The sequence below is a fragment of the Lepidothrix coronata genome, unplaced genomic scaffold, assembly GCF_001604755.1.
Source record: "Lepidothrix coronata isolate B3197 unplaced genomic scaffold, Lepidothrix_coronata-1.0 Scaffold8, whole genome shotgun sequence".
In the NCBI taxonomy this organism is placed as follows: Eukaryota; Metazoa; Chordata; class Aves; order Passeriformes; family Pipridae; genus Lepidothrix; species Lepidothrix coronata.
In genome coordinates this window covers 6,160,153-6,187,103 of record NW_016690188.1, presented here as the reverse complement: position 1 = coordinate 6,187,103, position 26,951 = coordinate 6,160,153, and the positions used below count along the sequence as shown (strand labels likewise).

The 26,951-nt window shown below is 44.5% G+C and overlaps 1 protein-coding gene across 2 annotated transcripts in view; it reads left to right on the top strand.

Annotated features, from left to right (window-relative positions):
- Positions 1 to 26,951, top strand: part of FBXW4 (F-box and WD repeat domain containing 4) — a 61,126-nt gene that overhangs the window by 7,326 nt on the left and 26,849 nt on the right. For both annotated transcript variants that reach the window (XM_017804138.1, XM_017804137.1), the window contains exons 2-5: positions 4,073 to 4,168; positions 6,368 to 6,553; positions 7,741 to 7,873; positions 10,048 to 10,142. In XM_017804138.1, coding sequence (XP_017659627.1) covers positions 4,073 to 4,168; positions 6,368 to 6,553; positions 7,741 to 7,873; positions 10,048 to 10,142 — 510 coding nt within the window. The remainder of the gene's footprint in view (positions 1 to 4,072; positions 4,169 to 6,367; positions 6,554 to 7,740; positions 7,874 to 10,047; positions 10,143 to 26,951) is intronic.

Below are 26,951 nucleotides of genomic sequence, written 5' to 3'. Positions count from 1 at the left end.
TCTGATGGCAAAGGACTTTGTGTGAGGAGGGGATAAATGAAGGCAAAATCTGTTGGATATGAAGCTTTAGGAGGCAATGTGCTTGGACTCTGGCTGAGTGATTCTTTCATTGCTTTCTTTTGAGGCCCAGACCAACAACTGCCATGGTGGCTGAAGTCACCTGGGTCAGTGGTGCTGTGTGGGGACAGTCCCAGTCTCTCACTTCAGCAGCTGGGAAATGGACTCCAGAAGGAATATTACATTTCTTTTGGCAACTCTGCCAAGAAAGAGAGGAAATTCATAATTTGAGCAAAATACATTTAGCTTTTTTTTTGTATGGTGGGGTGAGGTAGGAAGGGGGAAATGAAAAATCCTTTGTAATGGGTTGCTTGGGATGATTTTTCTCCTGGAACTCCCTCTCAGGTTGTGAGAAATATTCTTTCTTAACGTAAGGGAGTCTTTGTAAGGGAAACTTCCATCAGGAGTGTGTGCAACTGGAAACACACGTTAGGTCAGGTCAAATATTGCACTGTATGGTTTGGGATCCCGACAGAGTGCTTTTTGGATTAATTAGGTAATAACAAAGGTAGCCTTGCGTGTTCTTTGCCATGTAACTTTATCAGCTGTTGATACTGTGATGCCCTAGCAAAGGTGTAAGATGATGCACACTAGTGTGTTTTAAGAACATTTTTCTTGAATTTCATTGAGTTTTCACATTCGGTGTTCACTGGTTCCTCCATCCTATGTTTCTAGGATGCTGGACTGTACTTCAGTTGCTTTCTGATGCAGGACTGTGTAGGTCCTGCTAAAAATAGCAGTCCTTCCTCAGTGAGTCAGCCTTCAGCAGTCTTGAAGTTCACTGTTGGGTGGCTTCTCTGGGAACATGAATGCCAAGATCTTGATTTCACAGAGCGCTTATGCGTGTACTGAATTTTAGGAATGTGGCTTAGTATTTTGCTGGATTGCAAACTAAGAAAGATCAAAGTATTCACTGGCCAGTGGATAGTGGTCCCTTCCCAGCATTTTACGTAGTATTTGGCTTCATAAGGTGGTTTAGTCTCCTGAATCTTTGGGTGTTCAGCACAGTTGCTGAAGTGAGAGGCACGGTTAAGTCAACCACTGTGTTTAGATGTGTGAAGTCTGTTGATTACCTATCATGGAACAATTCTTAAAAGTTTTTATGTGTAGGAAGTGTGTTGATTATGATTGAAGCAAAATAGTTTCTTGTAGGGAAGAAAAGGAAATTTCCAATCAAATTATTAAGTTTATATGGTGATGCCTTTTTTTAACTTTCTAAGATTTGAGAACTGTTCTCATGCATTGCAGTGATTCTCATCACATTTTTTTTGTATCCTGGGAATTGCTGTGGGGGGTGCTGTTGAGGAATCAAATAAAATATAAAATTATCAACAAATATCAAATTGTATCTCAATACTTGATTCCATCACTGGGCTTCATTTAACTTCTCTTCTGGTATAGGGGATTGTATGTCTCTGACCAGCACTTGAAAATCATTGCAGTTCAGTCTCTGCTGCCTTGGCATTGCCAAAGGGGAGGGATGTATCAGTCCAATTTTTACATCAACTTTCTCCATATGTCCCTTTTCTTGCCTCTATTTTGATTGAATAAAATGCCTGGAAAACAAAAGATGGATACTTTTAAGACATGTTTAAATTAACTGGATCCAGAGCTGCGATATGGAGGAGGCAGGCTGGATGAATAAAATATCTATTAACAGTAAAACAAACAAAAAAACCAAACCAAACCCTCCCAAAACCCCACCAGACCTCCCCCCAGATAGTCCTCCCCACACAACCCTCAGCCCTTCCAGATTGAGGAGATTGATTTCTGTGGAAGAATGAGGTGTCTGTTGCAGGAGTAAGCGTGGTAGTGAACTGGTTCTCTGAGCTAAGCCAAGTGTGACTCTTCTGAAATTCCACTTCCAGCAGCAGGAGGACCAAGGCCTGCCTCCCAGCCAGAGAAGTGACCAGCAGTGTAAGATGGAGGCTGCTTTTTTGACCTTGGATTCACCTTTTTCAGAGCCTTGGAAATTCCATCTAGTCTTAGTAGGGTTTGTGCACTGAGCTCAGGATGTCTGGTTGGGCTAGCACGTGTTAGAAGGGGGTTGTGGCGTGAGTGCATTTTCCATCACTGTGTAAGCTGGTGACTTAAAATCTGTACGTGGGGAGAACTTAACTGAGGGTTGAGTGTGGGGAGGAGAAGTGTTTTGGAGTAATGAATGGAATTGGATGTAGGCGGAGAGCCTGAACTCTGTCTGGGAGAGTAATAAGCAATGAGGAGAGTGGACCTGACCTGACTTTTCAGTGCTGCACATTCCTCATCTCAGACACTATCTGGCCTCGTGAGCTCCTGCAAGTGCTCCCTTTAAAAAAGGAATTCCTCTTCTTGCAGCCTAGGCTGACTCTCTATTTGTTTTTTGTTTGTTTGTTTGTTTGTTTTTCAATGGCTATGAGAAATAAAGAGCTTGTAGCTTTTTAAATTCAGTTTTAATTGGTGTGGCTCTACTGATCATAAAGTTAAAGTTGCATGGCTTTCTAGGGGACGAAAAGCTTTTCTGTGTGTGGTTTCTGTTTTTGTTTAAAATGGGTCACATGCCCAGGAATGCAGTCAAATTATAATGGTGACTAAGTGCCGGAAAGCATAGAAAAGAGGAGGGAAGGGTGAGCAGAGAAAAAGAAGCCTGAGGCTATGGAAGGAAGGCTGGGAAAATAAGAGTCTGGCCAGACCCCAGGGCCAGGTTAGAGATTCCTACACCCATTAACAACCACAGGAGATGTTTATTTACAGGGAGCTAATCTTTGTTTTAAAAATGACAGAGTACCCAAAAATGCCACTTTTGGGAAGTGGACTGAGGGGACTACAGGGAGGGGAGGAGGGAACTGGTTCTGATCGGGCACCAATTCCCATCTCTTAAGGATCTTCCCTTCATCCTATGCATCTGGGAACACTGACTGTTGAGAAATGCATGAAAGGGGGATAAACTCTTACAGTCTAGGAAGTGGTTCACAACTCCTAGTTAAGAAGGATAACTTCAAGAGTTTCTTCTTGTTTGTAGTTTTCTGATTTTTTTCTACCTAAGCAGCTCCACCAAGGATATGGAATAATTAAATTTTGATATGAGAAAAATGGGAGCTAAAGCTGCCCATTTCCCCATCTTTCATCAACCGTGGAACATTGAAGCAAATGAGGTATTGAACAGCTGCTTGAACTGGGTATGTTCATGTAGACTCTAAAGAGACCTTCGTCCCAGGTCTCTGTGGTACCTACTTTTTGTCACTTCTTGAACTGTGTTATTTTTGGTTTGTTTCAGCTCATCCCAATAACTTTGATTTGTATCCCAGCAACGGCTTATGAGCTGTAGTCTCTCTTTTAGTAGTTTTGTCTGACTGTAAGTAGAGAATTTTCCAGTGATGTGCTGGAATTCTCTATCCTTTGGTGAGCAGCTGCAAAAGATAGCTTGTCTTGGTGTGTGTCTGCATTGGGTGGTTTATACAGACGAATGTATTTTATCTTTAGTCTGAAGACATCTTGATTTCTGATTATTATATCTGGTTATGTGATTGTCAGACAGGTTAGACTCTGGAGCAGTTTCTTTGCTAGTCCTTCTGGATAGACACACTCCTCTGGCTTCCAGTTTCAGTGTTCTCCTGACTAGTGTTTCCTCCATCTGTTCTTGTGTGGTGTTGTCCTTAATTGGCTCTTTTTAGTCTCTATTAAAAGAATGATGTGCTGGTTCTTCTGGTAGTTCCTTTCTGTGTCATCTTGTTTGGATTACATTTTGTCTGAACCTGTGTTGCATTCAGTATAGTCGATCAAGTCTTGATCAGACTTACACTAGTGATCGTCAGATGTGACTTTCTGTGCTAATAATCCCCCACTCTGCTCAGTGTTCCTTTCTTCTCAGCTCTCATGAATGCACTTGCTGTGGTGTGGCTCTGGCACCATCAGCATTTGCCAGTTCATCATTTGTGGAACCAGAGTGAGAGCTTACCTGTGACCAGCTCGAGTGCATTTGTTGTCCAGATAGCATCACTCCTGTTTGCTAATCTCATCTCTCTTCCTCTGTCTGCAGAGCTGCTGGCATTCCAGTGAAGGAGAGGGTGAAAGTATCTCAGAACTGGAGGCACGGACGCTGCCGTAGGGAGACGGTCCTGAAATGGAAATGCAAGCAAGTGGCTTCTTTCTCCTCATCTTTGTTCTGTGACCGCTGCTGTGGGGCCTTGGGTTTGTGCCCGTGCCCTGAAATGAGATGTTTCCTGCTCCTTTTGATACATAGGGTTGCTGGCCTATTTTAGCTGTTGCTGGCCAGCTGGATGTGGGGTAACTAGAGTTGCTGCCTTGACCTAAGGATTCATGCTGAGTAATTTGAAATTGTCTTTGATCTGATCTGTACAGTTTTACTTGGATTTAGCAATCGTTACTACAGACTTTGAACTGTTGTGTTCATATCTACTACTGTATTCCATGAGCAGTTTTCTGTCCTGCTCTCACAATGAGCATACCTTGACCCCAGATGTGAACTTAGGTATCCCCTCAAAATACTTAGTTTTTTTCCTGTGGTTTTTCCTGGCCCTGATTTGGATGTACAAATCTAAAATGCTAATTGACATTCTTTGGCCTTATGCCTCTTCATTCTGATACCTTAGGCTTCTCTCCTTCACTTAAAAAAAAAAAGTATATTTGACATTAATGAGAGGGGATCATTGTTAAATTCTTGTTTGCAAAGGTATACTCGGCTTTCAAAGCAAAGCATAAGATAGGTCTCTTGTCTGAACAGCACATGTAAATTTTCAGCCTTCTCATCATCAGACTGAAGGAAAAATGAGAAAGAGTATGGTTTGTTAGCTGCTGAAGAACAGGGACCTTCTACTGAGCTTTCATGCCTTTTTGTGCTGTGTAGATTGAAGTGATGGATAATGTGCCACTTCTTTTCTAAAGTCCTGGGAACAGCTGTAATGAGCAGAGTGGATTTTGGTGCAGGTTGTATACCTGCCTTTGAAGTGCTTGCAACCATCTGTGAAGACAGGCTCTGTGGATGTTAGAGATCATTACTAAACCAGCTTCCCAAGTGAAAAGGCAAGGACTGATTTAATGAGGCCACCATCCAAATGGCATCCTCTAATTTTCATTTATCCGGCTTCAGATTTGTTACTTCTCCTTATGAAAAAGCCATAGAAAAAGGTAAAAAGCTAAACTGCAGCAAAAGGAGAGCCACAGAAACTGGCTGTAGTCTAGGTAAGCTGGATATTCACTTGCTTTTAGAGGATGTGTAGGAGTGGAGGAAGGAAGAGGAAATCAAAGACTGCCTAAAACCAAAGCTGCTGCTCTAAAGATGCCTCTTTTTTCCATGCATATGATCAAGTCCCAGATGGACACTATAAACTCAACTACTTTGTCCGTGTGACTAAAAGCCTGTTATTGGAGATGAACACAGGCAAGCAGGAACCTTCTGTCTAATGAGCAATCTTGTCCTCTTGCTTGTCTCTGATTGTTCATTGTGATGTTGTGAGGTACGGCTGCATGTAGTGGCTCTGATGACGCAGAAAAGCATGACCTCTGAGGATGAATGATCTAAAAAAAGAGGGAGACAGGTTTTCATGAGGAGCCCTCCTGCTTTCAAAACAGTTTGTTCCTGAATAGTTTGAAAGCTGGTTTTGCTCAATGTTTCTGTGGGTGTTGGTGCACTCAGCAGTGGCTGCAGAGTACAGACAATTCCATGCATCCGTGCCCCATAGGACATGAGCCTCAGGTCTCTTTGTATCTGGCCTTGCTATATCCAGAAACCTTATTTGCTGATTCTCTGGCGGCTACACAAAAACAAGATCTTGAGCAAAGGTCTGACTGCCTAAGTGTGCATTGTAGCCTGTTTTCTTCTGTATTTTGGTTTTGTTTCAAGAATAAATAATCCTTTTGGCTCAGCAGTGGAAGAGGTGTGCATGTAGAAAAATACCTCCAACAGCCTCATATTAAAGGCTCTGTCAGAAGTGCTTAGCACAGCTCACCAATGCCTGAGAGTCTAGTTTCTTAAAAAGTACAGGGCTCATGTGCAAGCTCAGGGACCCTTAACTATTTCCTGTCTAACCTCACTAGACTTTTGGCCACCTTCTCCTTCAGAGATTCCATGCTTCCTTTTCCTCAGCTCTTGGTTAGAAAAATGCCTGCAATGTAACCTGCTTCCTATGTTGCTGGAGAAGGTCTGCTTTTGTATGTGACCTGCAACTCCAACTTCAGTTTTCTTGAGTGGGCATTTGTTTTTCTTTATATATTTACATATGCAGTCTTTTATTTTTATTTTGCGTGTGAGATTGTTTTGTTTTGTTTTCTTCTCCCCACTCCTGCATGCCCTCAACCTGCTCTCTATTTACAGTTTGATGCCCTGGATGGAGCTGGATGGCGAGTATCTCTACCTGTCTCAAGCAGAGAACATCCAGGCCTACCCCATCTGTCCAGAGGGTACAGGTTTGCAGCGTCACCCTCAAGCCATCTTCTCTGGCCACCAGGAGGACGTATGTCGCTTCGTTCTTGTCAACTCCCACATCGTCAGCGGAGGGGGGTAAGTTGCATGAATGAAGGAGCCCAAGGATTGTGGCACTGAAGTTGGAAAGATTTTGTGTAACTCCAGCCCAGAGCAGAGGGGCCAGTCTTGTTACACAGTGTCCTCATGCTTGGCTGTGGTCAGCTGCTGCTGCTTCCTCTCTTATAATTTGATTCTGTCCTGGAAAAGCTTCTACTACAGCAGTGAAGGAGCTGAGTCTCATGCTGTTGACCTTATAAAGTGTCCTTTTCTCTTTTGAACTTGTGTAAACATCCACAGGATGTTGAATCGGGATTGACTGATTGCACGCCTGACTGATGTGCAAGTTTCATTTCTTTCCCTGTTAGAGTCGGGGTAGCTAGACTGTTCTAATAATCAGTACTGCTGGTTAGCTGGGACTGCAGTGGTGCAGAAAGCTTTCTAGGGACAAGTATATATTTATTAGATCCACTGATATAATTGTGGAGAGGGGGAAAACTGCCAAGCATTCCAGCATACACACACTTCTCCAATTAATTTTGCATCTGACTGGCCTTTTTCAGCTACAGCAAATGACAGACGTGTTGCTTATAAAGTTATAGCCATTAAAATACACAGCAGTTAAGCAAGGAGCTGGGAGAGACAAGCATGGCTGTCTGCCCTGGATATGGTGAGACTCTCCCCCATGAACTGTAGCCCAAAATTCAGGTGAAAATGAAGGCATGCATTTAAAATTCCAGTAACGGTATTGTTTGAAAAAAGTCTAAATGTCTGTGTAGTCAATTCAAAGTACAGCACCCTACACGGCTGCTCTGAAAGGAATGAAAAGCCGAGACTTGGACATGGATGAGAATGTCCTCTAACTTGTTCCCTTACTCCAGCCATTCAGCATACAGACAGTATTCTGGCAAGCTCAAAGTAGTAGGAGGAGGAATGGTTGCTCTGCTAGTTTCTGCAGCTTAACACAAAGTGGAAGGTGGAAAGATCGCCAGGAAAATTTTCACGTGCATCAGATCAGGCTTTGACTGGCCAGATGTGGGATCACAAGAGAACAGGTGATGTGTGAAGGGTGGAGGGTTAATAATGCTACATGAATTTCAGCTTCTATGAGAGACAGTAGAAGCTGGTCCTGGTCTTTTTGTGACACTCTTAAGCACTAGTGAAAGGTGCGTGTCCAGGGGAGATGCAGCTGATACAAACTCCCTGTTTGGTGATTTGTTTTTCAGGGATGGAAGTATTGTCCTTCACAAGATCCATGGCTCCTACAGTGTCAAGTTCTCTGCGCATGAACAGGAGGTGAACTGTGTGGATTTCCAAGGTGGCCTTATTGTCAGTGGCTCCCGGGACAGAACAGCGAAGGTGAGCAGTGATGTTTCAGCAGCTGCAGGTGCTGCTGCAGAGGTGACTTCAGAGGTCTTGTGCCATGAATATTTAAGTGTCAGCAGAACTGTTGTGAGCCTGTACTCCTTGCAGGAGGAGCACTGGTTATCTTAGTATAGGCTCATGTCTCTGAAAAGATGCTTGCTGTGCCAGGCTTTTAAGGAAGAAATTTGGCAGAGGTTTGCAACATCAGCTGCTGGCTTAAACTAGGACGTGCAGAAGGCAGAAGCTGATATTTTGCTTCTTTCACTGTATATCTGTCTACACTGTAGTGGAGATCTGTGCCATTTAATGTGAAATTTGCTCTATGTATCTCAAACCCATCCTTGCTTTGTGGTACAGTGTGGTTTAACTTGCTCTCTGATACATATTCAGTCTCTGTAAAGGATGGCATGATGTCTTTTCCTATGTTCCTAAATGATGTTCATTTATTTGTGGTGGGGTTTTTTTTGTCTGGATTGTTGTTTTTTTTTTTTTTATGGTTCTTGGTTTACTGTATGTTGAAAACTTTGGCTTTTGCTCAGGGTAGGCTGATGAATACTCTTGGTCCCTAGTTCCTCTCATAGAGCATTGATGGAGGTTAGAGGAAAAACAGCTATTCCTGTTTTGCAAAGGGGAAGTTGGAGCAAAGGAAGACTTAAATGTCTCTTTCAAGGTTTTGTAGGAAGTGTGTGGAAATGGGTAACTACCTGACAGGCTGCTAAGCAGCATGACCCTATTTATTTTTATCGTCCTTCTGTACAGATGTACTCCTGGATAAAATCACTCCCAAGTAAAGCAGTGTTCAGATGCAAAAGGCACTACTGGGAATGCTGTTTGCCTCCTGGGAGCAAGGCCTTGATGCTGCTTTGTCTCACACTTTAACAGGGCTGCTCCTCTCCGGTCTGTGGAGCCTCTTTTCTGGGAAATTCCTTTTTGCTGCTTCTCTGACAGCTGGAGGACAGACATCTCCGACCTTGAGAACAAATTCCTGAAGGCCAGAGGGGAATTTAAGGCTCTTTTCCTTGGAGCTAGTGTGAGATCTTGCCCACCCAGTGCTCCCCACAGCATATGTTCTGGAGATGTTCACCTCTTATTTTTTATCATCTCTTTTGTAGGCTCTCTTGTTTGCACGAATGAGACTCTTGGAGGGTGGAAGGGAATCCCTACCAGCCTTTTAAAGGGGCTCTAAGTGTCTAAGCTATTGAGGGCTCTGCCGAGTGTTGATTAGGACTAAGCCCTGAAGAGCTGCTAATGTACATTCCTGTGTGATAGGCAGCAGATAGTGTGCTCTGAGCAATATTTTTAACCTGTAGGAGATAGGGATGCCTTAAAGGAGTTAAGCTTTTCTGCTGCTTTTGCTGACACTAGGTGCTAAATTCCCCGCTGACAAGAATAGCCTGCAATCCTGGGCATTATCAACAAACAAACAAATAGGGCACTCCCTGCTTTGAAGTCTTGAAGTGAAACATTGGGGGTTGGTTACAGAGAAGGGGGGCTTGCCTCCCATGGGCCAAGAATGATGGCAAGGTGGAGAAAATGAGGGCCACAGGCAGAGGCCCCAGCAAGAATTTTGGGGCCTTTATTAGGACCCAGAAACAAAGGGGTGAACTGGTGGAAGGGGATGTGTATGTTTGCACTGATGCGGGAGGGAAGAGATTTTCTCACATTGTCAGTGAGCAAGGGGGACCTATTTGAAAACAGCCTGGGGTACACTTAAACTTGGTCTGAAGGGGGTGGATTTATAAAAGAAAACTATTTTACAGGCTGGTGAACAATTAATTTTATAGATAATATTAATGAAAATTTTTGAGGGGTGCTACAAAGTCTTTCCACACTGTTCAAGAGAACATATTTGAACAAATCCCACTTCTTGTTTATTTAACTACAGCAGGTGATAACTTTGTGTTGAGTGCTGCCCCTAGAGAGCAAGTGGTGATGGGGGTGCTCTCTCCCTAACCAGTTGGGTGGAACGTCATACTCATAAATTGAGATGTTTCTGCCAGTGATTGAAGGCTCTGCTCCTCAAAAATAAGTAATGGGAATTCAGGGAGAGGAACTTGGGGAAGGTAAGCATGGCAATTTTGGCAGCTCTTCCAGCACAACATTAGCAGCGTGCATCCTACCTTCTGCAGTTTTGGATGATGTGGCATAACATGCATCTCTCTCTTTAGGTTTGGTCCCTGTCCGCGGGCAGAGTTGGTCAGTGTCTACATACAGTGCAGACAGAGGATCGAGTGTGGTCCATTGCTATCAGCCCATTATTAAGGTAACTGAGATCTCTTTATTCCCAATTTCCAACAGAGAGAAGTAAAGGAGTTGGATAGGCTGTGCATCCACAAATCTTTCTGAGACACCAATGTGACAGTTCAAGGACTTGGTTTGGGTGAAGTGCTTCTGCCTGCAGCAGGTGCTCAGGGAAGAGCATATGGTCTTTTTTTCTTATAACAGTGGAGTGATCCACTCATAAAGAGGCCATGAAGATTGCCCTGTGTTCCTCTTAGCACCTCAGGTGGGACCTGTTCATTCTTTCTTGCTGAACGAGCTCTGACTTGCTAATTGCAAGCAGTGACTTGGATCCTCTTGAGTTTTTCTGTGCTGAAAAGATGCCAACTTGTTTTCTCATTCTCTGGCAGAAGAGATACTGAGCGAAAAGGTCCCTGTTTAAGAGCTGTATGCATTGATTAAAGCTCAGTTTTCTTTGAACATGCTGAACTGGGAAAGATGAAGTGGAGTTCGGGGATGAGGTTTTCCAGCCTCTATTGTCTGTATCTCTGTGCTTCTAGTGCAGGTGTAATTCTACAACTACAACTTCAGCATGGGAGGCAAGGACAGTACATGCAGCAGTATCTTCCAGGATGTTTTTCAAAGTGCTCCTGTTCTTGAGGAAGTGAGAATCCGAGGAACTTAAACTCTCACTTTTAAAATCTCACACTGACCAGCAACGATGCATCTCTTTGGTTCCCTGGTTTAGCTGGTCTTCTGCATGCAAGAGAGATTCTTCCTCGGTGTAGCTTGAGGAAGAGGGGAAGAAGAGCTGTTGTTGCTGCCCATGCGATATCTGCAACTACTGAATTTTAGGCTTGTGCAAAACCAAAATACTTCCCACAACGGCTGTTCTTATTAGATTTCCAAGCTTGTTTTGCAGGCAGCAGAAACATTGTGGTACAGAACTGATGGCATTATCAGGGAAATGACACTCCAGCCTTGCTATGATTTTGCTCTTCCCTTGTTCCTTTGCTCCGAGTGTTTGAGACAGATAGTGTTTTTGAAGAAGTGCCATGTGCATTCGTGGATCTGCAAGATGCGAGATAGAAGCCCTCTTCTGTCTTCTGTGCTGCAAGGGCCCCTTTTGTAGCAGACAGGCTGTGGCTCAGGCCACTGGGCTGGTTAGAGCCCAGTGGCATGCTGCTTCCTACTCCTAAGTGATGACCTACTGCCGTGGCCTCTTGTCAGGACAGTGTTCCTCTCCCTGGTGTGCATGCTTGTGCACACTCTCTGTCACAATATTTACCCTCAGTCTCCCCACCCCTACCCCCCTTCCTCCCTGCAGGGTGATAAATTGGAGGTGGTGGAACAGCTACCCCATGAACAAGTGAGCTTAAATTGTGCACTCTCATTTTTTTATGAGACTGTGCACTGTACCAGCCTCTCCCACTAGGCCATCCTACTGCACCCCCGCTTACCCCTCCATATTTTAGGGAGGGAGGTGTGGAGAATTAGAGCCAATTAGCCACGTCATTAATTCTTCAATTTGACGGCTGATATAGCAAGGTCCGAAACACGCTGCTGACCTCGTATAATGGGAACCCTGCTCCTTAACATATTGACGATGGGAGAAGTTAATTAAAATTCCACAGAGAGAAGGTGTCGGCTAACCTATAAACCTGTCGCTTCTCAGAACAAATCACAGCCATCCTAGAAGAGAGAGAGGATCAGAGCAGGAGGGCATGTGGTGGGGGAGGGCCAGGGCAAGGGGCAGGGGAGATGAATTTTTCATAATAGGTTTTATTACTTGCTGTCTAATGAGTGTGAATATCAAAAGATAATATCTGGTTTCTAGCAAGGTCTGCTTTGGGGAGCTCTGTAGTTTCTGTTTTATTTGCGAGAGTCCATATTTCACCCATATGCATTCCCTATGCACTTGAGTCTGAAGCTTTTCTTCCCTTACAGTCCGCATCCTTCTTGCCAGAGTTTGGATGCATTTGTTCCTCAGTGAGGCTGAACATGGCCTATAACCTCCATTTCCTCCTAAACATTTGACATGCTCTCCTGATTCTCCCTTCATGCTTGTCCTGATGTAAACTGAGATCTCCTCCATCAGGACAGGTAGTTCTGCTGGCGTAGAACTGCTGTAGAATCAGTCTCCAACCACCAAAGTATTTTGGCCCTTTGCTGCTGAGAACCCACCAGCTCTCTCTACTATGGACACACAGAGACCAGAAACAGCTCAAAGTAGTTGTGTGCAGTGGGGTAGGAGCAGGGAAGGCTCCTCCAACTCTAGCCATTCGAAATGGCTTTGGAGAGGCTGCAGTTGCCTGACCTGGAAGTTTGCTGGGACTAGGACTCTCTAGAGTAGTCAGGGTTGTATTCTTACTGAACCCCAGCTGTTAATGGGCAGGAGTGAAACTTTTCTTGCTTTCCAGTGATATCTTCCTCTGTGTGAAGCTTCCTTACAAAGTGTCCTGTGTGCTCCTGACCCACAGCTGGGTTTTCTGCTGTGTCTGCTATAGTCCTGCACTGCTGGACTGCTGCCCTAATGGACAGTGTTTGTACACCCAAATGTGTCAGAGACTTGTGCTCTTAAAGCACAGCTTCTCTGGCTTCAGGAATCTTTCTTAGGTATTCTGCTTTGATTTGTCCACAGTTTCTCTGTGTCACTACAAAGATCATCCTGTGGTTGTGCTGAGCTGGGGAGGAGGCTTCCTGCTCTTTGTGTAGTGGTGCTGGACTGGATGTTTTTAGGGTCTGCAAACAGAATGATTCCCATAAGGGAGATTAAGTAGAGTAAAAGATAGTAAAAGTGTATCAAGAGTATTGGATCTTCTGTTCATTCTGTGAGGGGGAGAACTGTACTTAGTCCTCTGTATAATCTTTTCAGCCATGGAAGTGCCTTGACATCCCTGTGTGGTGTTGGAGCTTTGTTGCTTTAGGGACCCCTAACAGTGCCCGACAGGGTAGTGGGGATAGGGAGGGCGTTCTGTTCCTTCTGGGTTTTCAGTAAGTTTTCTCCAAAGCTATGCTGGTTGGTGTGCTTGGGAGAGCAGATCCTACACTGCATGTGACATAGGGACTAGAGAAGAGTCTGAGAGTATCCTTAAATTAGGACACTTAAAATAAGTATGCCTCAGCTTGCTTCAACAACTGGTTTAATTGGTCTCCACAGCTGCCCTTCTCCATGGATTTGTAAAATGCTGTACTAACAGACAGGCTGCATACCCTAAGCCATGTCTCTTAGTTGCTTGTAATCCCCTTCCCCCAAGTTCATTTGCCTTTTGAACTCTGCATCATGCAGATGTTAAACTTTCATTTACTGGTGCTTACTGCAGTGACTTATGTGTGCTCAGGGACCAGGGCAAGCCTGAGTGCAGTGGACCAATTCGAATGTGCAAAGTGAAGCAATCCCAGGGGTTTCTGGTAGAGTAGTGGCACCTTCATGCTTTGTGGTTCCCCGAAGTGGCAGTAGCCAGGAAGGAGTAAGGGATCACTGTAGGCTGTGAACTGGAGGGGAAAGAAAAAAGTGGACCTTGATGTTAAATTGATTATTAATCTTGGATTCAGAAATTTTTTGGTGTTGGATTAAAAAAAGTATTCAGATCTAAGGTGGCTTCTCCGACTGGGTCTGGCCACTGGCATTTGCTATTTTAATTTTAAAATATTTATCGTGAGAGCAGGTCTTCCTATGTTGTCCTTGAAGTGTGTCAGATTTTAAACCAAGAATAGAGAAGATGGAGGCACAAAAATGGTTACCAAGTGTAGATAGAGAGCTAGGAAACCATTGGTACCATCTGGGGCAACATCAGGCAACCATCAAGTGCCCTATTGTGGCAGAGACATGCCTTGGGTGTGTAGGCCGAAGAGATAGTCTCTCCTTTTCTAACTATGCCATTAGTCTGCTGCACTACGTGACCTCTCCTCACAGATGTTGCCTTGGCAAAGTGCAGGTTTACTCCAGAGAGGAGGAAAGTTTTACTAAAGACTAGCTATCTTCACTGAATGTTTAAATTAAAGGCAAATAAGTAGTTCTGTGAGCAGTTGAATTAAAAAAGCCAAGCTGATTCTCTTTTCTATTTATGCAGTGTTGTAGCTGAGACCCAACTCCTCTATTTGAACATGCTAATTTGAATCTCTGTTAATTGCCTCTCCCATGGATTATTATGGGGAAATAATATCTGGGGAGATTTCTGCCTCTGTGGACAACCTCAGGCAAATTTTAAAATGTACCCCAAACTTGTTGGGTAAAAGAAGGAAGAGGAAGGTTACTGACAGGAAACTTGGCTGAATGGGGCAATTGACGTTAGAGACAATCAAAATTATTAATTTTGAGGGCTTCTTTTTAATGATTATCTAGAAACTTTTTGTGGAATTGTAACATTCTGATTTGAAGTTTGCATTAGAGCAAACCAACCCATTTGAATCAGAGCAACTTAGCAGTGGTTTTAAGTGTGCAATTGAAGCCCTAACATGCTGCAGTTAAAATGTTTGATAATGTTCCCCCCGCTCTCATTTTATCAGCACATTTCCCCTATCACATATCAAGATGAGCTGCTGGCTGTAGTGGTACTCTGTTTTGACCTAGCTTTATGCAGTTAACCTCTCAGAGTCTGCTAGGACTTAGGACAAGTAACTGGATTTTATTCTAGTTTGTGCACTGCCAGCAAAATAGCCAGCAGCAATAGCTCTGCCGTCCTTGGGGATCTTTGTAGAGCCTGGTCGGTTTGAATAATTGAGAGGGGACTTTGACCTGCAGCTGTTTCTTAAGCGGGGCAGGAAGAACTTGCTCAACTGTGAGATCCCAGGGTGAACGTGCAGAGTTAGTGGTGGCATTAACTACCATCGCTTACTGACCTCAGAGAGTGATCTGGATGTGGGTTTCTAGATATATGCAATAGTCATAACTGACTTGGTGCTCTTTCACCCTAAAGCTGAAGAGCAGGAAATGAGTATCAGTTTCTCCCCTCTGGAGCTAAAATGACACCTGTGTCTTATCCCTTTGCCCTGACTGTTCCCTTGATGTTGGGAGGAAGAAGACTTTGTTTTACCATCTGTAATTGTGTGATAATTACTCTATTTGGTCTTCTTCACATGGGTGAACACATGTACACACATGTCTCTTGTCGCTTTTGTCTAGAAACAAACACATATGCACACACTTCTATAGGTTGAGAAACTGCAGCTTACCTTTCTTCACCTCAATTTCTTTCCTTTGCCCTCTAAAGCTCACATGATTGATGACTTCCTCCCTTTTTGTCACTTTTGGCCAATACTCTAATGTATATATTTTCTGTGACTGTGTGAATTGGCTCACTAGTGGTTGTGGGCAGGTGAGCGGGTTTTGGGAGGCAGTAGCTGAGTTAGAACCCAGACATCTGTTTCTAATTGTGTGTAGCTGTATTATATATTGAATTTTTTTTTTCTCCCCCTGCAGTTTTTTATCATCCTTCCCCTTGCTTTAGGGGAAAGTCTGTCTCAGAAAGCTTGGAGGAAGCATCTTTCTTGTGCTGCTTGGTTTGCACAGGAGAATCTGTTTAATCGATGTGACAGGAGAAACTTAGTTGAGGGGGCTGGCAGCCTTATGGTTTGAGGTTTCCATTTCCAGTTTGCGATCGTTTTCTCTTTGCTTTTTAAATTCGCAGGGGGAGAAGGTAACTTCACCAGACCTTGGCTGCTGTTTACCTTTGCTCGGTTGTGCAGTGTGCCTTTGTTTTTCCACCTTTGATCAGTGTCCTGCCAACAGATAATTTAGCAATTGCATCCTTGGGTGGAAGTGTGGAGTTAATGTTAAAATTAGGGTTTTTTTCCTTTCCTAACTTCTGTGGCTGATGAAGCAGAGAAGAGGAGAGGGGAGGTGAAGGGGGCCATAAATTCTAGACCTAGTGATTCTGTTCCTTGTAGAGAAATGAAAGCCTCTGATGTCTCTTCAGCACTTTCATTAACATTTAAATTAAGGGTTTGTTTTTCAGGCGGCTTCAGTCGAAGCCCTTTCATAGTCTGACATATGGAGGCTGTTCTCTCTCTCTTTTTCTCTCTCTTTTTCCAGCTTGCATATCAGTGTACAATAGTAATCACTGCTGTATTTTTTTTTTCTGGTCTCTCAGGAAGGCAGCGACCTGAGAAGCTGTACCAGAGGTTCAAAGAGAAAGAGAAACGGAGTGCAAAGGTAGATGAGCAGGAGGATGCCAGGTTTCACTCCTGCAATTAGAGTGGTGTCTGTTGCCTCCTCTGCTTTTCAAAGGACTGTTTTTTGGGGCGGGAAGGGACACAGAGGGATGGACCTTTCTTGCACGGTGAGAGCCCCAGGTGCAGATGCCTCTAACCAGGCTCAGGTTACTCCTCCCAGATGAGGCCAGAGGTGTCACTCAGAGGATGCAAGCTGATGCCCTGAGGTGGGAAGTGAAGCTGTAGTGTCCTAAGATAGCAGCCTAGCCCCTCTAAAGGAGTGTTGATTCACTCTGAGGACAGCAGGAGACTGGTCCTCGGCCTACCATTGGCATTTGAAAGGAGGGTGATAGTGCAGGATATTGCCCTGAAGTAAAGGCAGTATCTGTCTTTTGTGCTGTAGGGCTTAATTCACATCTGCTTTGAGCATTGCAGCTTACTGCAACTGGAGGAGAGAGCTGGTGAGAAGTGTTTGTTTGGATCTTGGCTTTCAACAACCTAAACCAGGCATGCCTTGCTGTAGCTAAGCAATTTCTGGTGTAAGAGCTAGTTGGTTCAAGATCAAGAAGAAAAAGCTCTTTTCCACCTGATTCGACAATTGTGTAAGCCAAGGAACAAGGAGACAGTTTTAGGAATGGCAATGACTTGCATTGGAGTGGAGAAGCCGTATAGTAGGATTTGTGTAAGGACATGAGTCTGTCCCAAAGCTCTTTTGGAATCTTCCACTTTTTATCTCTTACCCAGTTGGTAACCACTGATAGGATGTTCTGCAGGCTCTCTGACAAGAGTTGAGGGGCTCCAAGTAGCACTGAACTCGTGTCTTCTAGCTAAAAAACATAGGAAAATAAGCCAACACATAAGCATTGTTTAGCATAATGAAACCTGCAGCTTGGTTGCTGTGACTTTTTATGACTTTACTCTGCTACCACCCTAAATTTGTTTTCCTTTCACTAGGACCTTGATCCAGGTGGGCTTTGAAGGATGCCAACATGATGAGAGCAGCAAGCTGGCAGTAGGATCAGGAAGGGTATTCTCTACATGATGGTAGATACGGTGCATATAGACAGGTGCCAGAAATTTTTGTTTCTCAAAACTAATCTTAAGTGTGCCAGTGGTGGCCATGATTTATACCATGTAGCTTTTCTGAGAATGTAATTCAAAGTCATGCACTTGCAGAAGCATCCTATATATGCTGAAAAATGTTTGCAGTTTGGATTTTTTTTCCCTTTTTGTGAACTATCACAGACTGTAGTCTGTAATTTCTTGTGTCACTGTTGTCAGGTTGAAGCATTGTGTTTGACTGTTCAAAGTTTGTGGTGATGGCTCAGACACTGAGTGATGCAGAACAACCTTTCAGGGGCAATTGATCTTGCCCATATTCCAAGTGCTCTGGAGCTATCTAGTGGGATGTGCTTCTTTGATCCCATCTGACTCCAACAGTTTTGTGCCCATCTGATCTTTCTGTCACAGCAGGTGGGTCCTAACTCCTCTCTGTGCCTAATCATAAAAACTGCCACCATCAGTATCATCTTAGTATCTTCATCCTGTATCATGCAAGGGGGATTCAGAATATCTGCTCTGCACTGCTGGTATCCATCCACTCTTCCAGGTGCTTCAGCTTTTGGAGATTCGTAGGTTCACACCCACTGATCTTTTTTCTTCTTTAGGGCCCAGTGTTGGATGGTGCTGAGCATGTTTCATGATGCCCACAGCCTGTGTAAACCAAATGGGAAAGAGGATGGTTAGTACTTGTCACACAATGTCCTCGATTGTGACTTCTGGCCATCTCCAGTGTTGTTCAATCTGCAACTGAGGAATGCTTTTAATTTAAGCTCTCCTGAGGCTGGATGCCAGCGTGGAGCTCAGCTTGGCTGCCCCAATGGTACTTGGGGCAAGTGTGCTGCAGCACTAACTGGAGTAACTCCTACTAATTCTCTTTGGAAGCTGCACTGTATTTATGGGTGGAGAGGGCGGGTGGATGCCTACCCTCCCACCTTCCCCCATGTTGTCTCAAAAGTCCCTGGTGCATCTTTGATTAGGTGTAGGTCAAAAGAATTTCCACATCGTGACCTTAATAACCAGGGTTGATTGGCAGGCGGTCTGTGGAGAGGGAGCAGCCTGTCCCTTTCATCTCCCTTGGTGCCGTGCTGGGACAATGGGCCAGCATATTTTCCTTGTTGTTCCTCATTTGAAAAGGGTCTGGTATCTCTACTAGGTACCTGTGACATGGGGGTCTTGATTGGGGTCTCATAAAGGGCCCTGTCACTGTGTCCAAAGGCCAGGAATACAAAGGCGGTCAGTGGGTGGGGGTCTCAGCTGACCACTGAAGAAGGGAGGGGAGGGTCCTGGAAGCAGTGGAGGGAGAAGCAACCCCTGATGGGAGACCTTAAAGGGGGGTAGGGGGGAGGAGGCGGCCCATTTTTGTCCCGAACTCATCAAGCACATCTGCAGAATTGTCCCAGCCGCTGCCTCCCAGTTTCAAAAGAAAATGATCGTTTGATAAACCGTCCTGATTCACCACTTTCTCACAAGGGAGGGAGACCCACCTTTGACCTCTATGATTTCACATTGGGCCCAGCTCCCCCCCATCCAATTGCTGGAGAAACTTTGAAATGCATCCCTTGCACTCCCTTTCCTTCTCCCTCTTTCCCTTTACTCTCTCTTCTCCCCCCTCTTTTTTTTTTTTTAGTCCCCCTCCTCCTCTTCCCACCACCCCCACCTTCCCCGCTCTCCCGCTTTGTAAAAAAGCAGGCGTACTGCTTTGGAGTTTAGGCAAGTAATTAGTAAAATCTTTTCTGCAGCACAATAAAACCGCAGCCCTTGGCCCGCATATTCCCACAATTTACATACTTGTGGGCATTCGAGAAAACAAGTGGCATTCCCAGTGCAACGCTGCCTATGAAAATCATTTGGAAGGCACGGAGGGGAGGGTGCTGAGACCCACTCGCTCCTGCGAGCTATAGGAATGTGCATGAATATATTAAAATGTTTTCACACAATGCTTGTATTTTCCAACGGGAAGAGGCATCTTCTGGATGAAAGGCGGCTGGCCCAGACACAGGCCCCTTCCAAACGCTCTTTCCCACTCGGGGTTTGTTTGCATGGACCAGATAGAGAGGGGGCCTGGAGGGGGGGGAGGAAGGGGCAAGGGTGCTATCTATGAAGAGTAATCTTTGTGTGCCTCCTACCCGCTCCGCGTTTGTGGTCCCAGAAAGTCAAATTATGAGGGAATTGTGGCTGTGGAGGGGGACAGGAAGGGAGATCATCAGGACTTTCTGCAAAAGCTTTTGGAGGCCTTGAAAACGTAGAGAGGAAATAGCTTGTAATGGAGCATACAGTGCTCTGACCAATGGGATTCAGTGGCTGCAGCAGGAAATGACTGAGAGGGAGCTGGTATCTTGGGCAGTATTAGCAAAGTGCCTATTAATAACAGAAAACACTCTTGCAGTACTTTTCCAGCTTCATCTTATTGTCAAGAACAGCCTGCTCAATGCTCAGTCTGGGCAGTCTGTCCAGCTATTCTTCCCCTTTTTCCAAGAGGGTATTCCAGGATTATTCCAGGCTGTGCCACAGGTGGAACCCAGCAGTTTTCATTCCTTTTCAGTCAGAGTCCGCTTAGCTGCCTTGCTTCCAAAGAGGTTCTTCGGGCTCTTTCAACTTATATGTGTTGACAACAGGTGTGTGGTGAAACTTCTATCTAGAGAATGTAGATCAGTGCTTTCCTTTCTAACGGACAAGAATTGAAGGAGAAATTTGAAGTGAAGGGAGGGAGAGGCTGAACACAAATAATGAATGGCTTGGCTTGGGAGTCGGGTTTGTATGTAGAGAAGACCATGAGTTCAGCTCCAGGGATACTGTTTTATTTGAGAATACTGGGGCAGGCTGCAAAGAGGCCTGATTTGGAAGTAGGCTGGTGGCTGCATTTTTGTTATTTTTTTTAATAATTGGCCTTTGGTGAGAATGCCCTTTGAAATTTCTGTGAGAAATGGTGTGGTACCAGCATGGTGATCTAGATGCCCTTGTCCTATGCAGTATACACATAGCCTTTGTAGAAAGCTCTTTGGGCAGGCATCCTGTCCAGATGCATTCAGCCCTGAGGAGTTACAAGTCTGCCCACAGCCATGGCAGCTCAAATCTATGGATGCCAAGAAGAGCTATTCCAAGGCCCACACTACCCATCTCAAGTCTCTGCTCTGCTGAAGGAACTTATCAAAACACAGGCTTCCAGAACATGATATAAGCCATTTAAAGAGTAGTGGGAAAGCTTTACTGAGACTTCTCTTCAGCTGAGCCAACTTTTCATGTCCTTTCTGACCAGATTCTTTCTGTGACAGGTGAGAGAAAATGTATTCCCCAGCCCTGCAAGGAGCTAAACAATCTAATATCTCAACACCTTTTGCAAAAGGGTATTCTTTCATGGCAGCTGTTCCAAAAATGATCTGCAGAAGTGGCAAAGCTCTGTAATGCTGTTGCTGCCAGCTGGCCTGCACTGGTCATACTGATGTTGGTCATGGTGCAAAGGTCTCTAACCTTTCGTTGGAAACAACCAACAACCCAACTTGTAAGAGGGCTTACTGCTTATTCTTAATTATTGTCTTCCCAATTCCCTGCTCCTCCCCTTCATCTTTCTGCATTTCTTAAAGAGGCAGTGGAGGGAAAAAAGCTTTGGTTTTTGTTTGGGAAGGAGGTTAGCAAGGGCGACACGGCCTCTGCAACCTCTCATAGGGGTGTCTTGTCAGGGCGCCGCATGGAGGGCACAAACAGATCATAACCTTTAAATGAAAATGTGATGGAGGGGAGAGATGAAAGCAGTGAAACAAATTAGATACATCTAGAGGGGGTGCTCAACTGGAGAAAATTAGCATTTCTTCCTAATTGGAGTGCAGGGCATTCCATTACAGGGTTTCATTACAAGGAGGGAAGCACTGGGCCTCTTTGGGGGATTCCCCCCTGCCCTTGGTTCTTCTAGGAATAAAAATGTATTTGGAAAAGAACTGAGAAAGGACTGAATTTATGAGAATGAAGGTTTCAGACTGCTGCAGGAAGAAGAATTATAGTAAAGCACCAGTTCTTTATTTATTAAGACAAGGAAGTGATGATTATGTGCACATGAAGGCAGGTGTTAGTCCTAGTTTCCATGAAGGAAACTAAAAAGTGTACAGGTAATGGTAATTTTCTGATGCAAGTACTTGCTGAGTCAAATTTGTAGGCTATCCAAAATGCATTAGTTTGTTTGGAGCATTAGGATATGTTTTATGACTAAGATCAATGGAATCAATTCAAGTCTGCTTTACACTGCATATCAAGTCCATGCTGTGCAAAGAACTTATTTAAGGCATGTTTGTCTAATTCTACCTGTAACTAGAGCTGTTGTATCCAACAGGAATTTGCATATATCCCTGGGAAGGCAATGGCCAACTTCCAGCACAGAATGTCTGGTGGCTGCACTGAGTCTTGTGCACAGCTTGATGGTCCAAATAACTTGTACCAACTCAAGAAACAGACATGCATGGATGTGGCTTTATACGTGCATCTGTATGTATAAATGGGTGCAAAGAATAACTTAGAAGGAAATCAAGGGGCAAGGTTTAGCATTGCATCTCTGGATTAGGAGCAGGGGAGAGAGTTTCTTTTTTCCAAGGAGGGATTAAATTATTTATCAGTCAGTGCTCTCAGGAAGGGCTGGGAGGGAGGAATGGAAGAGGGAGAAGAAGAAGAGAAAAGCAGGCTTTCTTCAGGTGTGTGGTATGCAATGTATGTTGCTCTGCCAATCTACAGTTACAAACTTTTCTGTTCCAGCTCAGGAGAGGGAATGTATAAGTGTAGGAATACGGGTTGTAGGAAAGTTCTGAAGAAAGGGTTCTGCACAGAAGATGGCTCCTAGCAGAGTGGGAGGATGTTTACAGTAGCACTGCCTTAATCCTGGACAGGCTCTGTCATCCGTGTGCTCGGGATGAGGCTGAAGATGATACGAATTTACAGAAGTCATAAATGTAAATCTCTGACTTAACACTTGCTGCTTAATTTTGGCATTTTGACACAGAGCAAAACACTGCCTACAGAAATATCTTCTGGCCTAGAGAAAATATTATTAAAAATGAAAGCATATCTCAGAGATGGGCTTCTCCCATATTAGGTTTGGCACACATCAGGATGATGATGTCTCCCATCCCAGCCTTCTGCGGTCACTTCGATTCTCACAAAAGATGAGAAGTGGTAGACTGTTCAAAATGAGCAAATGCATCAGTCTGGTTCTAGATTAGTAAAGCAAGCTACTTTTGAAATGTTGGAGAAGGTAGAAAGAAGATGGGAGCAGGACCAGAGAGGCTGGAGTTTGGAGAGGAGCAAATGAGTAAGAGGAGATAGTCAGGCTTGAAGGGAGATGAGTTCCTCTGAAGAATGGGAATTTCTCCGCAATATGTGCAGTTATGCATCTGGCTTGTGTGCTAATATGCTTCAAAATGGAGCATGCCAGAGTGCCTCTTGCCTGTAGCTAAGCTTCAGTTTCCCTGGGTTGCTGGCATTCTGCATCCTTGTTGTGAGTGGAATTGGACACTGGAAACATAGATGGAATTGTGCAGCTCTGACTCTCTCCTTGGCTCCGTTGCCTCTGGTTTCTTTTCAGAGCAGTGTGAGACTGCTCCAGACTGGAAAACAGTATGGAAAGTCTGTTCTTTCTGTGTAGTGTTGCCTGTAATGTGTTCATTGGTTCATTATTTAGAATTTGTCAGGTCTTCTCTACCTTCCCTCCTACCTGCATAAAGCACAGGCTGCAACCACTTTCTTGCTCTAAAGAGGTGTTGTGGGTTTGTGATGCTCCATTCACTATCTCTCATGCAGGCATATGGGATGTACTCTTACTGTTTTGTAAGCCTTCTGACACTTCACAGATGCAGGGCTAATTTGGGACCAGGTACTAAAGACAGCTTTTAACGTGCATTGTCCTGTCTAATGGGTAAATCCTTGTTCTCTGTCCTCTGAGATTGAGGTACATATTCCTTTAAGTCTTGATTGTCCATCAAAGAGGACTTGAATGAGTCCCTGCTATGGTTGGTAGACACAGACAGCTAATGACAAGAAAGACCCCATTTCCTTTGAGAAGAGAGACCTGTACCAAGGTGATGGATAGTCCCAGAGATTTATTAGTGTGGGGGCTGGTTAGAGGCTTGCAAGCTGTAACCCAACAGCTTTGGGTTTTTTTTCAGGATTAAAAAAGAAGTCTGGTGGTCATCTGTGTGTGTACCTCTACCCCACAACTAAAAGAAGTGAACTCTCCAGAAGAAGCAATTGAAGACTAAGCTGGGCCAAGCATCAACTGCTACTATTGTTGTGCTTGGTCTCTTCCTCCTGGTACAGCTGTCTTGAGCTTTTCACCTGTGCTTTGTTCAGTGACCTGCTTCAGCTGTTCCAGCTGATTTAATAAGGGATGGAGATGGAGCAGGACTGTCTGATGGAAGACGTTTTCTCTTGCATCCTTTTTTCTGCCTTGGCCTAGAGCCTGTTTTCCTTTTCCATATACTTCCTCTGGATTTTCTCCTCTTTGACAGTGGAGAAGCAAGGGAGCCTGCTGCAGATGTTAGAAAAGCAATATTGTTTCTCTAGCATCTGTATTCTGATGGTCTCAGGGCAATCTGGGAACATGGACAGTGTGCAGACCACTTCAGATAAGTTTGGAGCCTGGCAAAGCAAAGGCTTCATGTTCCTGGTATGTGGTGGAAAATACGAGGTACTTTAGTAATATTGAGTGCAGGTGAACAGTACTGTTGCCACTGTGCAATGTCTCAGTTGTCTACTTCCCAAATTATGGTTTGTGAGACCCTAATGGTCCTCAGACCTGTGTTGGCTCTCCAGCTCTCACAGCAGAGACAGTGATATGGCTCCCTGCCAGTCTAGGAGTGATCAATCTGGTTGGTCTCAAAGCTTGGAGCAACCAGTTAAGTCTAACCTACCTCAGAAGGAGCAATGAACAACAGGGTTTGAAGACAAGATACAGCACAGGCACACTCCTCTGTGCCAAAGAAATGGCTGCATTACTAGTTTGTATCTGTTTTTGTGGCCTTTCCCCATATTTGGTCCCAAGTCAAACACTCTGCAGAAATTAATGATGTGCTGATATTTGATTGCCTCTGTTAGACAGTCCTGATAAAACCAGTTTAAAAAAATATGGAGAGTAAGATGATAGTGGGTAAGCCTGAATATGGAAGTGTTATTCACCAAATCCTACAATAGTAGAATTAGAGACATTTGAATTTACTAGGAGATTGCTTAAAAATCAGTGATAGTATTTCTTCACACAGTGTGTAGTGAACTTACTGCTCCAGAAGGTTATGAAGGTAGATGATGCCACTAGTTTTGAAAGTGATTTGCCAAATTCATAGATAGCAGATTCATAACGGAGAACTAGGCGGGGATACACTCTTCAAAATCCTTAATACATCAGTTATGGATGCTGGGGTGGTACAAAGAGAATGACCACAAAAAGTTGCCAAGCTTACATGTTCTTTCTGAACAGCATCTGGTTCAGATGTTGGAGACAAAATGGTGAGCTGGATGGGCCATGGCTTGACGAAGGCAGACATTTCTCTTGTTCTTCTGGCCATAGTGGGTCAGTCCAGCATCCACCTACCCCAGCATTTGGTGTTCAGCAGTGGTCAGTAGTAGATGTCTGTGGAGAAGGTAAGAAACAAGATGAGCAAAAAGATCCTTTCATGCCTGTTCTTTCCCAGCTTCCAGTGATGGGGAGGTTAGGGTTTCCCTGGCTAGAGTTTGCATCTGGACCAGTATTTCCTTCATGTTTGCATCTGGACCAGTATTTCCTTCATATTTGCAGAGGCTAGCTCTGTGAGCAGCTCATCTCTTCTTTCTGAACCTGTTAGTGTTCTGGGCTTCGTAGCCTCATTTCCAATCCAGTGTTGTGTCCTGAGGAAGAAACACTTTGTTCTATGTTTAAACCTTTTGCCTGATTGTCTTGCAGGGTTATACAGTGAATGATTCCTCCCTCTGGATACCCTCTGCTATGTTTAAAGTTTTAATATTTTTCTCAAGTCACCCCAACTCCAGTATCAATGGCCTTGTGTGAAGCTCTAGCAACCCATGAGCGTTGCAGGTACTTGCTGGCCAGTTGTTATTTAGAGTGGACTTCAGTGTAGGCGTCTCTGAGCTGTGGTAAACTCATCAGTTCCTCCCAGTGCAGCCTCTGACTGGAGTCCACAGAGATGCAGCCTAACGTGAATTGATGGCCATGTAATTGGATCTTCTGTATTGACATGGTAAAGATCAATGACATCTCCAACCGGGACACTTGTAACTTGCTGCAGAATCAAATAGTGATGCTTGAGCAGTGTGCTCATTTCAGTGTAGGACGTGTCAGTGAGCCTGGTTCTGTCATTTCTTTGTACGGGTGTTTGGCTTGCCAAGTGAAAATTGTTCTTTTAATAACTGTGTTTTTGGATGTGACTTCCTAAATTCTCAGAGCACATGGGAATAGGGCAGGCCGTGGAAAGGAAAAGAGGAAACTGTGGTTTCATGCTCCTGCCCACAAAACTGCCTATGCATCTAAAGCTTCCAGACTTCTGTTCCTTGAAGCGTTGGAGGAGTGACTGCCAGCAGGTTGTCCTTCTCCACTTTGACAGCAGCTTACTGAAGGGCAGGAGGCAGTGTGGTACTCCTTATCCCTTTTTCAGATAATTCTTGTTGCCAAAGGACAATGTTTGTTAGGGAATCCTCTGTTCCATTGCAGAGTTGAGATGTGTGGCTAAAGAGGCCTTTACCCAGTCCTTTCCAGTACAACCCTTTCCCTCCTTCACAATTTTACGTGTAAATTTTTTCCCAATATACTGACATCAAGTATGATAATAAATTATTACTCACCTTCTTGCCTTTCCTGTCCTTTCCCTGTCTCTACACCATCTGTTTTGCCTGATCTCCTTCCTATCTTCATCTGGCTAATCTCAGTTATCAGTGAAATTCAATAGTTCTTGGCCTGCCTTGCAGCCCAGCCTGATTACAGATACTGAAGGTGATAACTTGTGCTGTGAAGCTATCTCTTATTGTATATTGATGGTCAGGATGGTTCAGACTCTGGCTTCTGCAATACTTTCCCAGCAAGTTTTTGGGTGGTTCAGGATCTGTGTGAGAGGTGGCCACTAAACCTTCTTGTGCCTCAGATGTGTGCTGTCTGTTTGATGAAACCTTGTGTGCCTTTCTCTGCACACAGGGCTGGGGCTTTGTGGCCCGACTCGCAGCTTTGATTTCTCACTCTGGTGCTTGCTCACAACCAAGCATGCCCTGAACCTGCAGATGGAGAGTAGGGGCTTTATTCAGGATCTTGGTTCCTTGGGGGCAAACAGTTGACATGCTCCAAACACTTAATATGAAAACCCTAAAGCAAATCATATTGCATGGAGTGAAGAGCTGGGGAAGTGGAAGCTGCCCAGAGCTTTAAGGGCAAATGAATTAAAGTTGTTGCAAGCGTGTCTGTGTCAGGACTGGAATGATCGGAGCAGGAAAGCTTTAGGAGTCATTTCATGGCTGAGTTAAACGCAGATGAGGCTTTGCTCGCCTCCTCCGCAGAGCACCTGTGTCTCCATGGCTCAGCGTCCTCGGCCTCTCTGTGTGTAGCATGTGCTACATATATACACTTTCCCTTTTCACCTTTTCTGGTCTTTGACTTCTTAAAACCCTCTGAGCACTATTTCCC